Here is a 20319-nt window from a genome sequence, read left to right as displayed (position 1 = left end):
CTTTGTCTGCTAATGGACAGTTATAGATGTTATATGTTACAATATATGGTATCTCGGTTCAGATCCGGAACAATGAAAATGCTAACAATGTCTGAGATGTTATTGTAATACTGGATGTACATTCTGACTTGGTTAATAAAAACAGTTAAAAAGAAAAAAAAAATCTCCACGATTTGGGACCAGACACTTGATAGCAACACAAAGAGCCAGTATGTAATGCAGAAACTAAACCCGCAGCCAGGCTGAATGCATATGTAACCAAGCAACACAGGACACAACACTGGGAGACTGCAAATGTTCTCCGGCTCCCCATGCAGATAACTTTATTGCTAATACCCTGAACTTCTAACAAGTTGATCATCTCAATGTAAGTGATATATTTCTTGCATAAAGTATCTTCTCTTTACTAAGCTTCATGAATAGTGCAGGAAAACAGGACGGGAGGCTGCTAGAAGCATTGTGTGCATGGTTGTCTGCATAGAAATTGTCGTGTATATAGAGTTAAAGGGAACCTGTCAGCTTGGAACAGCACTATAAACTAAAGGCTTGTTTGACACAGAACGATTAGTGAAGTCTGCGCACGACACGAAAATCTGACTCTTTTCAGCGTGCTGTGCGCTTGCTCTTTCACTCTGAAGAGTCACATTATTCTGTCGTCACCAGGGAACACTGCAGGATTCGGGGAGTGGGTGGGTATAAAAAATACATCACCCAGCTACCCCTCATCTCCCTTTAAGGCCCAATGTCCATGGCCAAAATCGAATTATTAAATCCGTGCGCGTCTCCCACAGGGTCATCCGTGCCCATAGGGAATCATTGGACACCCGCAGGTAATTAAATACCTATGAATGTCATTTTTACCTGGCGTGCGGATTGCAGGCGTGGGAAACCACGCGCAGCATGCTCCATCTCGTGCGGTTTTCCTGCATGAACAGCTCCCGCGGCTTCCATTGAAGTCTATGAAAGCCATCTGGTCCCACAGCACACCTGCAGCTGTATGTGTGCTGTGCCGCGGTTCCGCAGGAAAGAGGGAGTTAAAAAAAAAAAGTGAGCACGGCACATACGTGCGGCACACTGCCGGCGTTTCGAGCACATCAGCCGGGCTGAAGGAAGAAGATCAGGCCACGATGGAGGGGAGATCGCAGCGTCCAGACAGGTAAGTATAAAAGATTTTCTGGCCTCATATCTGCAGGAAAGGAGGGACCCGCTGCAGGATTTTTCATGGAGAATCTGCGCGGGCCCGAATTTCCCCGTGGACATGAAGCCTAAGGCTGGGTTCACACAAGGCGGTTTTGCCGCGAAAATTCCGTCCAGAATATCGCTGCGGCGAATCTGCCTGCAGCCGCTAATCTCAGGATTGGCCAGCCATTTGGACGAGATTTTTCAGAAATCTCGTCCGCACAGGACGGTAAATCTGCCGCGGCAAAGCCGGCAGAAGCCGTAACTGCAGCGCGGATTCGCTGACCGCAGCATGTTCATTTTTTTTTCTTCTTCCGCTGCGGCCGCGCTCTCCTCTATGGAAGAGCGAGCAGCCAGGCCGCTTCAAAACCCACGGCTGAGTGCCGCAGATTTTGAAGCAGCGCTTCTCCCGGTGGAAATCTCGTGGTTTTTCGCTGCGGCCAAACCGTGAGATTTCCGCTGGGAATTCGGCATGTGAGAACCCAGCCTAAGGGTTTCATCATGCTGAAGTATTTTGGTCAGTATTCATAAACCAAAACCAGGAGTGGAACCTCAACATAGGAGAGGTGCAAAGTTTTTCAGTATACTTATTCTCTAGTTATGTTTCATTCTTGATTTTGACCTAAATAATGATGCAAAATACTGATCCTAATACTGCGGTGTGAAAGTGGGCTAAGGAAAAGGAAGTACATAATTTAAAGTGATCTATAGATATTCTAGCTGAAATTGTTAGTTTCAGGCTGCAAAGAGTTAACTCTCCAGAATGTAAAATGGTTGTAACTTCTTTTGTGTGTAATTGACATGTCTGTTCTTGCTTCACCCATACATCCTATTGTATACTGCCTGCTGTACAGGATTCCTGTGTAATCATCTTCAGGTTAAAGGGATTGTACCAAAATCTATAGTTATTCTCTATCCACAGGGTACAGGATAACTTTATGATTGGTAGTGGTGGTGGTGGGGGGGGGGTCTCAGGATCCTGAGAACAGGGGTCCCAGCGCTTCCCTCATGAATGAAGCAATTGTTGCACATGTGCGCTGCTCTTTCATTCATTTCAATGACAGTGCCAGAGATTGCCAAGCACTCACTCATTTTTAGCAATTTCTATTGCTGCAATTGAAATGAATGGAGCAGCGGTGTACATGTGCAACCACTGCTTCTTTCATGTTGGGACTGCCGTTCTCAGGATTGGTGGGACCCCACTGATCATAACGTTATTTAAGTTTATATTTTGGTACCAACCATTTCATAGACTCATAGAATGGTAGAGTTGGAAGGGACCTCCCGGGTCATCGGGTCCAACCCCCTGCTCAGTGCAGGATTCACTAAATGATTTTCTATCGAGATCAGAAAAACAAACATATCAAGTTTACTTTGGAACCTGATTTTTATACTTATACATTCTTCCAGATACTTGTGTAACTCTGTAAATGCATTACCTTACATATTTTGCACTGATTCTGAGTTGCAGCCTTTCTTGTAGTCCAGAGATGGATTCATAAATCTGCTGGCTCCTATAGGAAACAGTAGCCATGCTTGATGATTGACATATCCTTAAGAGTGTATTCACGTTGATGATTTCATGCACAAGTTCCATCCAAATGAGATATGGACAGAACTCGAATGTGAAAAGAGCACATTAATTCAACTCTGTTTATTCACATGCGCAATTTTTCTTTTGGACCAATGGTCTGTAATACAAAAGTTGCAGCATGTCCTATTTTTGGGCAACTCTTAAGAATCACTCTTTATTTCCTACAAGAGCCTGAAGAAAAAAAGACACATTTTCTCCCATTCTTTATTGTGTACACATGCACACTCGGCTCAGTGGATATACTAGAAAGATAGCTGATGGCAGAACAAACAGTCAGCTGACAGGTATTTCATGTACAGCTAGCTATGCTTTGGGACAATTGTTTTGCAATCAGATTACTGTATAGTGTTTCATGTAAAGACCCCACTTTCCAGATTCCTAATCACCAAAGCAAGCTGAACCAACAAAGAATGCTGAGACACTTTTGAGTTGAAAACTGCAGAATTTTAATTGCAGCTTTGGATTTTAATATCAATACTAATGCAAAGTCCTTCTCCCATCTTTAATGTAGCACTAGGAGTTAGGAGGAGGTCAGCATACAGTATGGAGATATGTTATGTATTTCCTAGGGAGTATATATGTAAAAAGATATGTTTATCATCTTTTCTAGTGTGCGGTCCAATCAATGCCATCCATGATGCTGAAGACAGGACCTCTATATTTCTATGACCAGGTACATTTCTTGCTCACTGCATCGGCCTCTAGATCAGATCATCTTGTTCTCATCACAAATGGCTAAATTTGCAAAAAGGACTTCGAGACAAAGTTATATTTATGAGAATATAGGGGGAAATTTATCAATGACTTTGTCAGTATTTTTTTTATAAAAAAGCTGCAAAATTTGGTGCATAACCTACTTGTGCTAAAAAATACTTTTCTCTTACCATCATTGAAAAGCTAGAAGAGAAGAGTTGGCGTTATTAACTTGGGGCCAGTTATTATTGTTATTAAATAGCAATAAGGGGAGTCTTTCAGCTTGAATGTGCTGTCCAAACTGCAGGCTTGATGTAATGTAGCAGGAGGAGCTGAGCAGATTGATATATAGTTTATGGGGAAAGATTCAGTATAACTTGTATTTTATTCATTTACTGTATATGTGCTCATTCTGAGCTGAACAGGCCTGTCGGCGGTCCTAACATTGATTGACAGCTATCTGTGTATGACTAAGCAGGAATAGCTGTCAATCACTGATGGCTCCGCCCATTGGACTGTTCAGCTCAGAATGTTCAGAGATATAAATGAATAAACTACACGTTATACTGAATCTTTCCCCATAAACTATATATCAATCTGCTCAGCTCCTCCTGCTCTATAACATCATGCCTGCAGTTTGGACGGCGAGTTCCAGCTGACAGGCTCCCTTGAAGTTTTTTCTGTAAAAATCAAATACTTAAAATCAGGAAACTGATATAGATCACACCAAAGATTTCTTGAAGTATGTATAGCAACAGTATAGGTGTTCTATATGTATACTGTAAATCAGTATAATAATTATGTCAGACAATAACATAAATTGTTACTGGGTTTAAGAAAACAAGTTAGGGCAAGTGCTCTTAGAATTTACCTAAACACATACTGGATTAGCCAGGATCTGGAATAAACCTGTTTGCTCAGAAAGTGGAATGTTTCACTGACTAAGGCCGCCTGCACACGGGCGGAAATCCCGCAGCGGTATTTCCCGCGTGATTTCCGCCACTGAAAGTTTGCATAGGAGTGCATTACAATACGCACTCCTATGCAGACGGCCGCGCGAAATCTCGCGCGGCATACAAACCGCGGCATGTCCTATTTTTGTGCGGGGCTCGCACTCACCCGGCCGCCGGCTCCGATCTGCGCATGCGCCGGCTGCGCGGCAGCCGGCACATGAAAGAGTCGGGGCCGCCAGGTGCGGGTGAATACACGCTCGTCCCTGCAGGCTCTCGGGTCGGGTCCCGCGGCGAGAATTCTCGCTGCCGGATCCGACCCGCTCGTCTGCAGGCGGCCTTAAGGATTTTACAGTGGAGAAAATATTACATTTAAGTATCAAACATTTCTTTACTGACTGTCTATGCGTAGTCTTCTTTCAGTTCACACCACTGCATTGAGAACTTTCAAAGCATGCAATTCTAAAACTTCTCTCTTTTTGTTTGTGAGCATGCTTTTTGTCATATAGTGCTAATGGAAGCATTATACAGCATCACTAAAGTATATTATAGTCAAATATAATCCAATATCAAAGAATTATCAGTGTAAAAGGCTGGCTGTCCACGGGCGAATTGTCATTGCGAGATCCGTGGTGATAAATCGCTTGCGGAGCTCAAATGACACACTTTCTAGCAGAACTATGGAAAGCGCAGCACGACATCCATGAGCGGAAAATCATAGCCCCAGTAGTGACCCCCACATTGACCTCAGTAAAAATAGTGGCCCTAGTAGTAACAGTGCTCCCATAGTGGACCCAGTTGTGCTAGTGATCCCCCTATAGTGACCCCAGTAATAATATTGACCCCCATAGTGGCCCCAGTAGTAATAGTGCTCCCATATTTGCCCCAGACGTAATAGTGTGTGTTCCATCCCCTCGATCAGATACTGATGGCCTATCCTGAGGAAAGACCAAACCTTTTAAAGCTGGGATAACCCTTTTAAGGGACACTGTCATTTAGGGGGGATCCTCAATAAGCGTCTTGGGTTGCGTCTTGGCTCCTGAACTCTTCTGCAGGGCCATGGACTGGATTCTTCAGTATATTGTCCAACGTAATGAGGTCACTCTTCCGGAGTACCATTTTACCAACCTGGACTACGCCAACGATGTTGCACTTTTGGATGTCACATCTAATAATCTGAGACATTCATTGGAACAGTTCGATTTTGAGGCATCCTGTCTTGGGCTTCACATCTCCTGGCAAAAAAACAAGCTGCAGAATCTAGGAGCTGGCGCAATCCCTCCAGACCAAGACATAAACGTCCAGAGAGTCGACATGGTCAGTGAGTTTGTGTACCTCGGAAGCGTTCAGTACACAGATGGGAGGGCGCTTCCAGACATCCTGCGGAGAATAGCGCTGGCAGCCTTGGCGATGAGCTCCCTGGATAAACTTTGGTGGAGGCAGAACATAACACTCAGGACTATGATTCGATTATACCAGACCTGCGTTATGCCAATATTATTGTACGACTCAAAGACTTGGACCTTGCTGTCACATACCACTGAGCATCTGGAGTCCTTTGGCATGCGATGCCAATGCCAGATTCTCTGTGTCCATTGGTTTTACTTCATCAGAAACAGCAAGATAAAGGCTTGCACGAGGCTTGAGTCAATCACAAAAACAATAACAAGGAGACGACTTGCACTTGTTGGTCATGTTGCACACTTGTCAGAAACTGTTTCGGCCCACAGTGCTCTAACCGCAGCAATTGCTAGGAAAATCGAGAGACGACCCCCTGCCAGATGGCGGAGGCCCCCTGGTCGTCAGTGGCACTCGTGGGTGCAACAGGTAGGCAACGGTACCTCCTCCGACATCCACACCGAATGGAACAATGCTCTTGGTCGTGGTCATTCTAGATCGGCGCTACGGACCCTCATCGTCCAAGCGAGATAACTAACTAACTCAATAAGCTCTCATTGACTCCATAGTTTCATAATAACTGAGGGCCCTCCCTCATCACCCATACACGTACTGACTGGCGGTGCAATATTTAATTATTTAAATTACACTCTGCCCCCAGTACTGCTGCTACAGAACATTATAATACACACCTTTGCTGCTAAACAACATCATAAAGAACCTCAATACTGCACAACATCATAATACAAACTTTGGCTGCTGTAGAACCTCGTAATACACACCTCAGCTGCTGCAGAATATCATACTACATTGCTTGCATTGCTTTATTTCCACACCAAACCACCATAAAAGCGTGGCCTGATACATTACATGGTGATTTGGTGTGGAAATAAGGCCATGTTCACATCTGCATTGGGGATTCCGTTTTCCTGCTCTGTTTTGAAAGTAAGAAAACATAATCTGGCCGAACAGATCCATCACTTCAATAGGATTCAGCCTACAGTACCAACCCAGGTCACTATACAATGTATGGAGCTGTCTAAAACAGTTAGAAGCGGAGACAACCCCATTAAGGAGCAAGAAAGCAGTGAACCTTTTAGGTTCAAATAAATTTTTTATTGGTTATACATCAGACAAATAAAGATTTTGCTTCAATCATTCCATCAGTACTATAAAGTCTTTTAAGAAGAACTGCAAGGGAGAGAACAAAGGTGGAAAAAAGAAAAAAGAACAATGAGGAAAGATGGATGAGGGGAAGGTTCAGGGTGTGGGTCTTGCCCACCATCCCCTCCTTGGTCTGATGATGTCTCTCAAACGAGGCATCTTCCTGCCCACGTCCTCAACCTCTTTCCTCTAATTCCGTATGGTGTTCAAGGCTGGGGAACTTGTCTCGAACTCGTTTAGTTCCACCTTTCCCTTCATGTAATTTTGTCTTAACTAGAAAACACACGGACAGATGGGGAGGGGGAGGGAAGAAAAGAGGGTGGATGAAAAAAAAAAAGGAGGGAAGGGGGGAGAGATAGATGTAGATGAATGACTCTAGGTGGAGAGTCCCATGGACACCCAACCGGGAGGTGGTTTAGTCAAGTGAACCTTGGTCTAACCATCATTTTAGGTCGTCTGTCCCTCTAAACGCTACCCATGGTTGCCATGTCTTGTAGTAGGCTTCCCAGGATTTAGAGTCCTCGGCTCCCAGTTCATCAAATCTCATAAGGGTGTGGAGCTCCTCAACCCACATACCCCTAGTTGGGACGGTCGCGGAGCGCCAGAACCTAGGCACGAGTCTTCTCACTGCTAAGATGAAGTGCTTTAGGTGACTCGATTTTGCAGCTTTCTTGCTGCCCGGGAACAGTGAGAGCAAGGCTAGTTTTGGTGTGATTATCACTCTCGAGTGATTAATGCGGTTATATAGAGTAGTCACCTCGTTCCATAGGTCAGCCACTGGGCGACACCCCCACCAGATGTGGGTCATTGTGCCTCGGCTCCCATTACATCTCCAGCATACGGGGGAGGACTGGCGAAAGATCCTCTGTAGTTGGTCAGGGGTCCTATACCACCTTGAGACTATCTTATAATTGAGGTCTTGTATTTTACCAGCTGTGGATATTTTGTGTGTTAGATCCCAAATTTTTCCCCAATCCTCCTCCTTGATGCTTTTCCCCAGTTCCCGCTCCCATGCCTCCTTATATTTCGGAGTCTCCTGCCCCGTCTCCCGATCCAGCAGCATCTTATATAACGCTGATATCATGTGCCTCTGACTTTGACTTGAAATGCAGAATTGCTGAAACTCAGTCAGGGGCGCCGTCAGGTTCTCTTTCGGAATCAGCGTGCTCACAAAGCCTCTCAGTTGCAGGTATAGTAGCCAAGACCCTGGCTGAGGTGGAGACTGGTCTAGGATCTCAGTCATGGGTTTCAGGCCCGTCTGCGTCACAACGTCTCTCAATCTGGGGATTGGCTCCGCTGGGATGGACATCAGTCCCTTCAGGCTTGTCGTGGCTTCAAATAGGGGGTTTGCTATTAGTGGAGTTAGAGGACCTGGGACTGTGACCAGTCTATATTGAGGAGCGAAACTCGCCCATGTCTTAAATAATTGTAGACCAAAGGGGGAGATATTGGGAATCGACTTAATCCCTTTGAACAGGATCCAGGGGGCTCCATATAGACCATCTATTTCGCCTGAGTGTTCTATATCAACCCATAGCCTAGTACTTCTATTTTTGAGGATGTCTAGAACGCAGTTTGCTATGTTGGCCTTATGGTAGAGGGAAAGGTCTGGGAGGCCCAGGCCCCCCTTTTCTTTTCCCCTTTTTAGCAGTGAGTTGCGCAACCGCGGTTTGTGTCCTGTCCAAACAAAGGTAGAAATTAGGGCTCTGATTTTTTTCAGGAATATTCTTGGGAGCCCGATCGGGATTGTTTGACAAAGATATAGAAAACGAGGCAGTACGTCCATTTTAATGGCGTTGACACGACCATTCCATGAGAGATATAGGGGGCTCCATTTGCTAAGATCTCTCTTGAGTTTCACGGCAAAGGGAGTGAAGTTTAATTTGAAGGTTTGTGGTAGCTCTGACGGGATATTGTCTCCCAGATACTTTAGGTGGGAATCCACCCAGCGGAAGGGGAGTACCGAGTTCAAGTGGGAGACCTCGGCCTGCGGGAGGGTAATGTTTAGGGCCTCTGATTTCTGAGCGTTGATTTTGTAATTGTTGACCCTGCCGAACCTTTCAAATTCTTTTAGGAGCACGGGCATTCCGACTCGGGGGCTGGATAGGTACAGCAATAGATCGTCGGCAAATAATGCCATTTTATGTTCCGAGGTGCCGTCTCTGACACCTTAAATCGAGTCATTACTTCAAATGGCATTGGCTAGGGTCTCCATGGTTAGGATGTATAGAAATGGGGAAAGGGGACACCCCTGTCTCGTCCCGTTGCTTACTCTGAGTGGGTCAGATAGGGTTCCGTTTATTCTGATCCTAGCCGTGGGGTCTTGGTATAGGGCCATGATCCACTGGAGCATCCGTGGTCCCATTCCTATTTTTCCCAGGGTGGCAGAGAGGAAGGCCCAACTTACCCTATCAAACGCCTTTTCCGCGTCAATTGAGAGGAGACATAAAGGGGTTTTTGATACTTTGGCTCTTGCTATTAGGGATATCGTCTTGATGGTGTTGTCCCTTGCCTCTCTGCCTGGGACAAAACCAATTTGCTCCAGGTAGATCAGTCCCGGGATCAGATTCTGGAGTCTGTTTGCTATTAATTTGGCGAACATCTTGATGTCGACATTTATTAGTGATATTAGTCTATAACTCCAGCAGGCCGAGGGGTCTTTACCTGGTTTGAGGATGATAGTGATATGGGCTTGTAACGCCTGTTTTGGAAATGGACAACCTCTATTTACTGAATTAAATGCATCTAGAGCTATTGGGGAGAGTTCTTCGGCAAATAGTTTATAAAATCTAGCCGTATAGCCATCTGGCCCTGGACTCTTGTTTACTTTTAGGTTTTGGATGATATCTGATAGTTCTTGGGGATGAAAATCTAGTTCTAATTCATTCGCCTCCTCGGGTGCCAGGCTCTTGGGGGCATGGTTACAGAGATAGGAGTCTATCTCGCTGTTAAGCGAAGGTGTTGTAGATTGGGTGTCTGTGGAGATATTATAGAGGTTATCGTAATAAGCTTTAAATTCCTCTGAGATGTCTTTAGTGCTATGTAACAGACGGCCACTGGTAGATTGAATTTTAGGTATGTATGTGAGTGGAGCTCTGGGATGGAGGGTTCTAGCCAATCGGCTCCCGCATTTGTCTCCATATTCGAATGACCCCTTTTTAAGCTTGTCTCTGAGAGCCAACGAACGTTGGTCCAGAATCTCTAGGATCTGTTGTCGGATAGTTGAGATTTCTGATCTCAGGGCTTCACTTTGCTTGCGTTTGTTAGCCGTTTCCTTGTCTCTCAGAGAGGCTAGTAGGTTCGATAGAGTAGCGGATCTTTCTTTTTTAATTCTACAGCCCTGGGATATTAACACTCCTCTCAGGATGCATTTAAGTGTCTCCCACTTTATTGGCGTAGGGGTTTGATCTGTTAGATGTGACTCTTTGAAGATTTCAATATCTTTTCTAATTGCAGCGACACATATGGGGTCTCTCAGTAAATTATCATTTAGCCTCCAGGACTGATGTCTAGTGGAGGGTCCCCATCCCTCGAGACCCCCAAAGACCAGGGAGTGGTCCGACCATAATAGGTCTGTGTGTGAGCAGGACGGGACACTGTCAAGCAGACTATGTGAGATCAGTAAATAATCAATCCTGCTGTAAGAGTTGTGAGCTGCTGAGTGGAAAGTGTAGTCTCTGGATTCAGGATGCAGGACTCTCCATAAATCCACTAGCCGTAATGTGTCTAGTTTTTTCTTGAGAGTCCTGATTGCTGATTGGGAGACGGAGGACTTACCCGATGATGAGTCTACGGAGGGGTCCAATACCATGTTGAAGTCTCCACCCAGAATTATTCTCAAGCCGTCTGCGAAGATGGTCAGAGCCTTCAGCACCCTTGTCGCGAAAGATACTTGGTTCTGGTTTGGAAGATATATATTTGCAAAAGTGATTACATGGCCTATTATTTCTAACTTGAGAAAGATATACCTTCCCCCCGGATCGATCAATGAGTCGATTTCTTGATTTTGGAGGGTTCTATGGAGAGCGATGGAAACTCCTCCTGCCTTTCTCAGGGGGTCAGGGCCATGTAGCCAAGTTGGGTAGTACGAGGAGGAACAGGTTGGCACACACCCCGCTTTGAAATGCGTCTTTTGCAGCATGGCCACCATCACCTGTTTTCTATGGAGATGGTAGAGGAACTGTCTTCTTTTCTGTGGGCTGTTCAGCCCTTTAGTGTTGAATGTGCAAAAGGTTAGATTCGCCATTCTAAATTCAATGCTGTGGTGGGTGTGTGCCTTCTGTCTCTCCCGGGTGGGTTAACGGGGAAGAGGCGGCGGGTGGTGGGAGGGCACATGCGGAAAGAGGGGGTGGGGGGGGAAACACACAGACAAGACATAGAACATAGATGAACAAGTAAACAGAGGGGGCCACTGAGGCGCCCCTAAAGCTAAAGGCCTGCCTACCCTAGGCAGAATTTAACAGCTTCAGCTAGCTGTTAGCCCTAAGTGGGAGAGTGGGGGCCGAGGAAGAGTGAGCTCCACCTGCCACCCGACCCCCCACTATATATGTTTTCCAGGCTTAAGACCTGGAGGCTTTGATATGCGTGGGATAGTTCCCAGACCCGGCCAGGTCAGGTTTTCCCTCCCCCGACAATCCGATCCATGGATCTGCCTCACATCCAGAGGGGGATGTGGGGGTAGAACGGTGGCAAAGGAGGGAACAGATAAGAGGAGGATAGATGAGAAGAATGAGAGGTTGCGACATGAGAGGCATAAGTTGCATAATGAGTTCGGGATTGACTGGATCCGTCTCCTGTGTCGCTTCCGATGCTGGTCTTCCCTGATAAATTTCCCCCAAATTTTTCAGAGAATATGTATTTAGCTGAGTCAGTCTCCCGCATCACTTCCGATGATGGTCTTCCTTTCCGTGCGGGTTTCTCTGCGTCGGCGTCTGGAGCTTTTGTCAAAAGTCTGCCAAGTATTTCTGGGGGGCATCACCAGGAGGGTACCCAGCGACGGCCAGTCCAGGAGCCAAACCGAGGGCAACTCTAGGGCGCCTAAGAAATTTGGCAGGTCTCCCAGGCCTCTAAAGGTTGTTGACCTGCCGTTCTTGGAAGCGTGAAGCTGAAAGGGAAAGCCCCAGCGATATGGGATCTCCCTTTCTTGTAGAAGTGTCAATAAGAGTTTCAGGGCCCTGCGCAATTGTAAGGTTCGTCGTGAAAGGTCCGGAAGGATCTGGATCGGGGAACCTTTAAAGGAGAGGTCTTTAATGGCACGTAGTTTTTGCAAGATCAAGTCCTTATCCTTATAGAAATGGATTCGGCAGACCACGTCTCTGGGTCTGCCTGGGTCGGACGATTTCAGGCCCAGCGATCTGTGTATTCTGTCTATTTCCAAGTTGAAGGTCTCTGGTCTTTTTAAGATGTTGTTGAAGAAGGACCATGTTTCTAATTGAGATGGTTCAATTTTTTCTGGTAGTCCTCTTATTCGAAGATTATTTCTCCGGTGACGATTTTCCAGGTCGTCTATATGGGTTTGAAGGTCCCTTATCTGTTGAGAGTGGAGAGGTAATTCCTGGTTGTGGGCTTCTAGTTTTTCAGTGGTCTTTTCCTGTATCTCTTCTACTGCCTCTACTCTCTGGCCTATTTGTCGAATCTCGTGTTGCAGGGAACCCGTGTCTTCTCTGCGGGCCTCTTCTAGTTGTTGGAATAGGGTATCGATGTGATTCTGGGTCGGTAGCGCCTTGAGGTGTTTTTTCCAATCCCATTCTTCATCTTCCATCCGCGTGGGAGGGAGGTTATGAGTAGGGATCTGGGAGGGCTGTCTAGGTGAAGCTGTTTGGCTCTCTCTGTTACTGGGTTCCCCCTGTTTGTTTGGATCCTGGGTCGGTTTGGATTTTGTTGCGGCCTGGGGGTTGGTCTGTCTGGGTCTTTTCTGTACAGGACATCTTTGCGGTAGTGGCTCGCGTTACTGTGGCTTGGGCGCTGCCATAACTAGCTTGTTGGAGTTGTGGTAAGGGCTAGATATAGAGCTTGTGGTATCGCCTCTCTGTCCCGGTTCAGTTCTGTAAAACTGTGCGGGGGTGGGGAACTGAGTGGTGGCGTGGGGCCATGCAATGGTGGGGAGCAGGCGCTGGTCTGGGGTGAGCCTTGCTGAGGGGATTCTTCCCCATTCACTGTGTGTTGTGGGGGTCCCTTATTTGGATCTTCTCCTGTCCAGGACTGACTGCTCCTGTGGGTCACCACTATCTCCCTCCGTGGCATTAGAGGTTCTATGGGCAGGGGAGGCTTATGTGTGCCTCCTTCCACCTGTGCTTTGTGGACTTTTTCTCTTCCACTTGGGGCTTTTTGCAATTCCTTGTTAGGGAGGGCTATGTGTGCCCCTGTGGACCCCGGCTCTGGGCTGCTCTTGTTTCCCCACTCCTCTGGAGCTGGCCTGTGATCTACATTCAACGCTCCTGCTGCCTTGGAAGCTGTGCCTCCGGGCCGGCTCGCCACGCCTCCTCTCCCCCCCCTCTCGCTGCCGCCGGCGGGAACCTGTGACTCACTTCTCGCGGTCTCGGTGTCTGTACCTTGTTCCCGGCTCCCTGCTCTTCTTCTTCTTCCCTCCGCAGGGTCACTGGTAAGGTCTGGGGTCCCGTTTCCCGCTGTCTCGGGCACCGTGTCACTGTCCCTCCAGGCCGCTTCGTCTCTTCTCCCCTCCGCGCGGCCGCCGGCGGGTGGCGGGGAGGTGCTTCCCGCGGACTCTTCACCGCTATCCCTGCTGTGGTGACGGTTGGTAATTCCCAGTTCTGCTGTCGGGCTCCTCTGGTCTCTCACTCCGTCAGGGTCCGAATCTGGACTTGATTGCCGCGCTGCGGGTGTTGTCGGCGCCATTTTGGGAGCTCCCGCTGTTCTCCTCAGGAATGTTGATATATTTCTCCTGGGGTCATCTAAGGAGGTCTGGGTAGCTCCCCTCTTCTTCCCCCTCGCCATATTCAGCGTAAGCCGGGTCTGGGTCCTCCACATTGAGGGTATCTAGGGCCGGGTGTAGGAGCCGAGCAAAGATGCGTCCTACTCCTCCATAAGCTGGCCACGCCCTCCAGCAGTGAACCTTTTAATAGGCACTGCATTTTCAACAAACTGAGGCCAATATGATAATGAGCAAAAGTGTAAGACTTATTACCTAAATCATGTTTTTTTCATTAAAATCCTTATGAAGTACTTCCACTAGGGGCCTCCATTCCTTTTAACTTACTATCCACTGCCTGTTTGTCATGGGAAATCAGTCTCTACCAGCAGAGACCCTGAAACAAATTACATGAGTTGTGGAGTCTTTGCTTGCTGCCGTCTTATGCTGCCCATAGAAGTCTATAGAGGGTAGAGATGAGCGAGCACGCTCGGATAAGGCAATTACTCGAGCGAGCATCGTTCTTCTCGAGTAACTGCTTACTGGTCCGAGCGTGCTCGTGGGGGGGGGCAGCGGGGGGTAGCGGGGGGGAGAGATAGATCTCTCTCACTCTCCCCCCGCTCAACCCCGCCCACCCCACCCCCGAGCACGCTCGGACCAGTAAGTAGTTACTTGAGTTACTTGAGAAGAGCGATGCTCGCTCGAGTAACTGCTTTATCCAAGCATGCTCGCTCATTTCTTATAGAGTGATGAGAGGGAAGAGAGGGGAGCTGCTGGAGGGAGACAGAGGCAGAGAATGTCTTCTACAGGGATGTGGCTGCAGCTTCTAGTAAGTGCTTTATCTCACCTTAGTGCTTGTATGACATCCACACGGCTTGCTACTTCTATAAAATGTTTTCCATGCTTCTTCTTCTACTTTGTATACTGGAGATAGAGAAAGGTAAGTAGGATCTAGTCTTCTACGTTTGCAGTGTATGGGAGACATCATAGCAGCTAGTCTCCACCGATCAATTCTCAAGAAAACTGAGAATTGGAGATGGAGCGTATAGAGAAAAAAACTGCAGGATATACATCATATAGATAAATCATATAAATACTACAATTCCTCAAGTACACACAACAACTTATTCTGAAAAGTCATTTGAATCTGCAGGTAAACTTTAAAGATGAAACACTTAATGATGTTTCATTATTTCTATTGGTGATATATTTTCTTTATAAAGTATTTTCTTTAATTGGTTGACTTATATTTCAGTTGAAAACAAAGACGGCTAAAAGAACTAAGAAGGTGCCTGAGGAGTTACCCTCAGATATGAAGTACATGAATATCAGTCCACGACTTGCAAGCTTCATTAACAGGTAGGTTTGAAATTCTTACCTTGCTATAGTCTCATCACTGCCTACTGCTGCTCTGTGCACACTAGGGAGGTATTTATTATTTCAAGGTATGTATCATTTCACTCATTTTTTATGTAATATTTACAACATATCTTATTAGAAGATATATCTTCATATTCTGTCTTCACCAGCCTGCACAAAAATAAAAAAGGAATTTCTTCTGAAAAGAAACAAGTTACATCATCTAAAGAAGACAAGCTGCATAAAGAGAAGTGTGCAGTGCTGCCAGACATCAGCGCGCCTAGCTTTGCGAAGAACGGTGGAGACAACCATAACCAGAAGCTCAGTCATGGCATCAATGATGATGACCAATTTATGAATCCATTTGAAGACTATAAATACGTTGCTCCAACTTTGCTTTATGAGCTTGGGAAGCTATTGCATTTCTTCTCACAATATGAGATTGTTTTCCCTCAAGGGGTTGTGAATGTACTAAACTATAGCTGGCAGGAGCTTATTGAAGGTGCAGTGTACCCCAAAAAACAATGGCAATCACTGGCTTCCAAGAAGACAGCAGACACAAGTGCAGAAACAGCTGCAGAGAATGACTACAAAACACCTGCCAATCTGGAGGGTGTAGACAATATCAAGAATAATAAGAATAAAGCCAACACTTCACTGATAGAGGGCAGCAAGGATAAAGCTGTCCCGGAACTTAACCATAGTAAGCCTACAGGAAACAAATGTAAGTCTTATCACCTGTCAATACTAGTATATTAGACTACTGTTACATTTTGTAAGTGTCAACAAGGTTAGAGAGTTGTCTAATTCTAAAAACTCTTTCAAATTGTTGGTACCTGAGAGTCAAGTTAATCACAAGGATTCTGCTGCTGGGAGCTGTCGAAGGGGGATAGACAATGGAGGTGCTATGGGGTTTCTGCTACTGGCTTAAGCCCCATTTACACGCAACGATTATCGCTCAAAATTCGTTCAAAAGACCGCAGATGAGTGATAATCATTGCGTGTAAACGCTATTATTGTTTACTTTTCAGCTGAACGATAATTTTAAGGTAAGCTTAAAATCCATTGTTCAGCCGGAGAGTAGATAACAGGGACCGCATGCTGTGTTCTGCAGTTGGAAATTACATTGTATTCTGCCGACATCCCGTGCGAGAACAAAGGAGCTGTGTGCAGAGCTGAGACCACATGCTGTGTACTGAAAACAGCTCCCAGAGGCTCATTTACACACAAATGAAGATTATAAAGTGCTAATGGTCATTAGTGTTCATTAGCACTTTATGCAAAATGTTCGCTAAAACTGTCAATCTTTCATTCATTTAAAAGATCTTTGTGTGTAAATTGGCCTAAAGCAAAGTACAGACAGATAACCATTGAAATTAGTGGACATCCATTGGGTGACTACGAATTTCATCTTGATTAGAGCTGCCACACAGATTATCTGTCAATTTTCCAAGATTTCTGGGCAGCAAATCTACCTATATCAATGAGGCTTTTTACTTACAGTGGTTGTCTTGGACTTTTACTATTGATGACCTATCCTTGGGATAGGCCATCACTAGTTGATTAGTAGGAGGCCTCCACTCAGGATCCCTGTCAATAAGCTATATGCTGTGCCCACTATCACTGTGAATAGCATTGGAAGCAGATAGTGTTGCCAACATTGCAGCACCCTGGGTTGATACTACACACATAATTCCTATTTAATTCAATGGGAGCTGTGCCTGCAATACCCACATGAGCCTCTGCAATAAGGACAGCGCTATCTGCTTCCAGCACTGTCCACGCTGACAGCAGACCCACAATCAGCTGATTGGCAGGGATCCAGAGCAACGAACCCTGCCAATCAACTATTGATGTTCTAAGTATAGGTCATAAATAGTAAAATTCCTGGACAAGTCCTTTTAGGGGATTGCTATATTAAGTGTCAATACTTAATATAGAGCAACACTTTGTGTTGTTTCATTGTGAATTTTTGCATACATCTATAATTGTAATTTGCTTAGGCATTTTCAACTCTTTCTCTAGCTCCTCAGAACTTTGCGGTCCATTTACCAGTTACCATCAGTTTCTCAATGTCATCTAGAGTATGTGAAGGCAAAGGTAAAAATGAATCTTATAATGAGTTTATTGACAATAATGATTAATGATAAAAATTTGCTGCCCCGCCCTCTTCCCCCTCCTTTACCTTCATAACCGAAAGTAAAAATATACTTCCTGCTCTTTTTGTCATATATACATAATGTCTCTGGTGAGCCTGCTTACTCACTACATAGATTGTGTACATGTGATGTAATACTCACTCAGAGATTTGTGAACAGACGTGTCCCTCTGAGAGACAAGCGTCAACACTGTAGTAAAAAGATTCACTTCCTATGTTATCCTGGGTGTCGCATCAGATGTCGGATCGTACATCAGTTGTAATATAAATGATATGACAATTTCAAAATGTAAGATTCAGTCTAGAACACATCCTCCCCATGAACCATCTCTAACAAACACCATACACCCTATTGCTGTTTTCCTGTGATTTTCAGTCTATAATCTATTTCCCATTTTAGTTGAAAGTGGTTCCAGCACAATTCCTTGGTGGTACCAGCTACTGCTCATTAAAATTTTTTTTTTTTACTCAATGTCTTTGGTTTAGGTTGGATTTCCCAAACAGAAGAATCCAAATCTGAGGATATGGAGTGGAAAGAACTAATTTCCTGGGCCCTAGGGCGACTGCAGCTTGCACAGATCCAAATGTACGGACCACCATATGCTAAAATATATGGATACTACACTACCGTTCAAAAGTTTGGGGTCACATTGAAATGTCCTTATTTTTTTAAGGAAAGGCACTGTACTTTTCAATGAAGATAACTTTAAACTAGTCCTAACTTTAAACAAATGCACTCTATACATTGCTAATGTGGTAAATGACTATTCTAGCTGCAAATGCCTGTTTTTTTGTGCAAAATCTACAAAGGTGAATAGAGGCCCATTTCCAGCAACTATCACTCCAGTGTTCTAATGGTACAATGTGTTTGCTCATTGGCTCAGAAGGCTAATTGATGATTAGAAAACCCTTGTGCAATCATGTTCACACATCTGAAAACAGTCTAGCTCGTTACAGAAGCTACAAAACTGACCTTCCTGTGAGCAGATTGAGTTTCTGGAGCATCACATTTGTGGGGTCAATTAAACGCTCACAATGGCCAGAAAAAGAGAACTTTCATCTGAAACTCGACAGTCTATTCTTGTTCTTAGAAATGAAGGCTATTCTATGCGAGAAATTGCTAAGAAATCGAAGATTTCCTACAACGGTGTGTACTACTCCCTTCAGAGGACAGCACAAACAGGCTCTAACCAGAGTAGAAAAAGAAGTGGGAGGCCGCGTTGCACAACTAAGCAAGAAGATAAGCACATTAGAGTCTCTAGTTTGAGAAACAGACGCCTCACAGGTACCCAACTGGCATCTTCATTAAATAGTACCCGCAAAACACCAGTGTCAACATCTACAGTGAAGAGGCGGCTGCGGGATTTTGGGCTTCAGGGCAGAGTGGCAAAGAAAAAGCCATATCTGAGACTGGCCAATAAAAGAAAAAGATTAAGATGGGCAAAAGAACACAGACATTGGACAGAGGAAGACTGGAAAAAAGTGTTGTGGACGGATGAATCCAAGTTTGAGGTGTTTGGATCACAAAGAAGAACGTTTGTGAGACGCAGAACAAATGAAAAGATGCTGGAAGAATGCCTGACGCCATCTGTTAAGCATGGTGGAGGTAATGTGATGGTCTGGGGTTGCTTTGGTGCTGGTAAGGTGGGAGATTTGTACAGGGTAAAAGGGATTCTGAATAAGGAAGGCTATCACTCCATTTTGCAACGCCATGCCATACCCAGTGGACAGCGCTTGATTGGAACCAATTTCATCCTACAACAGGACAATGACCCTAAACACACCTCCAAATTGTGCAAGAACTATTTACAGCAGAAGCAGGCAGCTGGTATTCTATCGGTAATGGAGTGGCCAGCGCAGTCACCAGATCTGAACCCCATTGAGCTGTTGTGGGAGCAGCTTGACCGTATGGTACGCCAGAAGTGCCCATCCAACCAATCCAACTTGTGGGAGATGCTTCTAGAAGCGTGGGGTGCAATTTCACAAGCTTACCTCAACAAATTAATAGCTAGAATGTCAAAGGTGTGCAATGCTGTAATTGCTGCAAAAGGAGGATTCTTTGACGAAAGCAAAGTTTGATGTAAAAACAATGTTATTTCAAATACAAATCATTATTTCTAACCTTGTCAATGTCTTGACTCTATTTTCTATTCATTTCACAACGCATGGTGGTGAATAAGTGTGACTTTTCATGGAAAACACAAAATTGTTTGGGTGACCCCAAACTTTTGAACGGTAGTGTATATGTTTTCTTTTGTCAATTTATACACTAGAACTGCTATGATTTTTTTTTTACTGCATTGCCTTTGAACTGCCGAAGGAGTCATAACTGATTTCCATGACAGTTCCATACTTCTGTGTTGTATTGTTATGTTTCATCCTTATATTCATAAGACCAACAGTTTTCTTTTTACAGTAACAAACAGTTATCATTGCTAAATGAGAAAGGATTCTGCAAACCAATTATCCTTCGACACTATGAAAAAACTAAAAAAGATTCAACAATAAAGCCAAAAAAGCATAATAAGCCTCCAGTATTTGTGCTGAAAAATGGAAAGCCACATATTCCGGACATCATACAGGAAAATGCTTCTCTGCGCAAACTCCATTACGCCCTCATTGATGGTTCTGCAATGGTTTAATATCCTCTGAATGTGAATGGTGTGATAAAAATATGCTGTACTTTATTTGCTAATTACTGTAAAAAGGATATACGAGAGTATAGGAGAAAAAATACACTGCTAAAGGATGCCATGTTGTAGCAGTAGTCTTATGTTCTGTTATAGGTTCTGTTACAGGGTTTGTAAGGCTGACAAAATATCCATATATTCTATATAGAGGTTAGTCCTGGCACATATACATTACAGTCATAGGCCGCCTGCACACGGCAGAGCCAGATTCTGCATGTGGGTTCCTGCAGTGGATTCCGGCTCTGACCCCAGCCGGCGACCCTGCG

The 20319-nt window shown here is 45.1% G+C and overlaps 1 protein-coding gene across 1 annotated transcript; it reads left to right on the top strand.

Annotated features, from left to right (window-relative positions):
- Positions 1-630: 630 nt before the first annotated feature.
- LOC136610654 (uncharacterized) lies at positions 631-20067 on the top strand. Its single transcript, XM_066589866.1, has 7 exons — positions 631-689; positions 3384-3446; positions 15102-15205; positions 15376-15929; positions 17231-17305; positions 17850-17949; positions 19780-20067. The coding sequence occupies exons 2-7, from the start codon at positions 3399-3401 to the stop codon at positions 20003-20005; spliced, it is 1107 nt and encodes a 368-aa protein (XP_066445963.1). The 5' UTR covers positions 631-689; positions 3384-3398; the 3' UTR covers positions 20006-20067.
- The last annotated feature ends 252 nt before the right edge of the window (positions 20068-20319 follow it).

The sequence above is a fragment of the Eleutherodactylus coqui genome, chromosome 2, assembly GCF_035609145.1.
Source record: "Eleutherodactylus coqui strain aEleCoq1 chromosome 2, aEleCoq1.hap1, whole genome shotgun sequence".
NCBI classification, from domain to species: Eukaryota; Metazoa; Chordata; class Amphibia; order Anura; family Eleutherodactylidae; genus Eleutherodactylus; species Eleutherodactylus coqui.
The sequence above is the reverse complement of the archived record's forward strand: the minus strand, read 5'-3'. Positions and strand labels throughout refer to the sequence as shown.

Coding starts and splice junctions, on each gene's coding strand:
- LOC136610654 (XM_066589866.1), top strand. CDS start 3,399: ATGCCATCCATGATGCTGAAGACAGGACCTCTATATTTCTATGACCAG. Junction 17,306..17,849: donor TAGAGTATGTGAAGGCAAAG/GTAAAAATGAAT, acceptor TCTTTGGTTTAG/GTTGGATTTCCCAAACAGAA. Junction 17,950..19,779: donor CAGCTTGCACAGATCCAAAT/GTACGGACCACC, acceptor TTCTTTTTACAG/TAACAAACAGTTATCATTGC.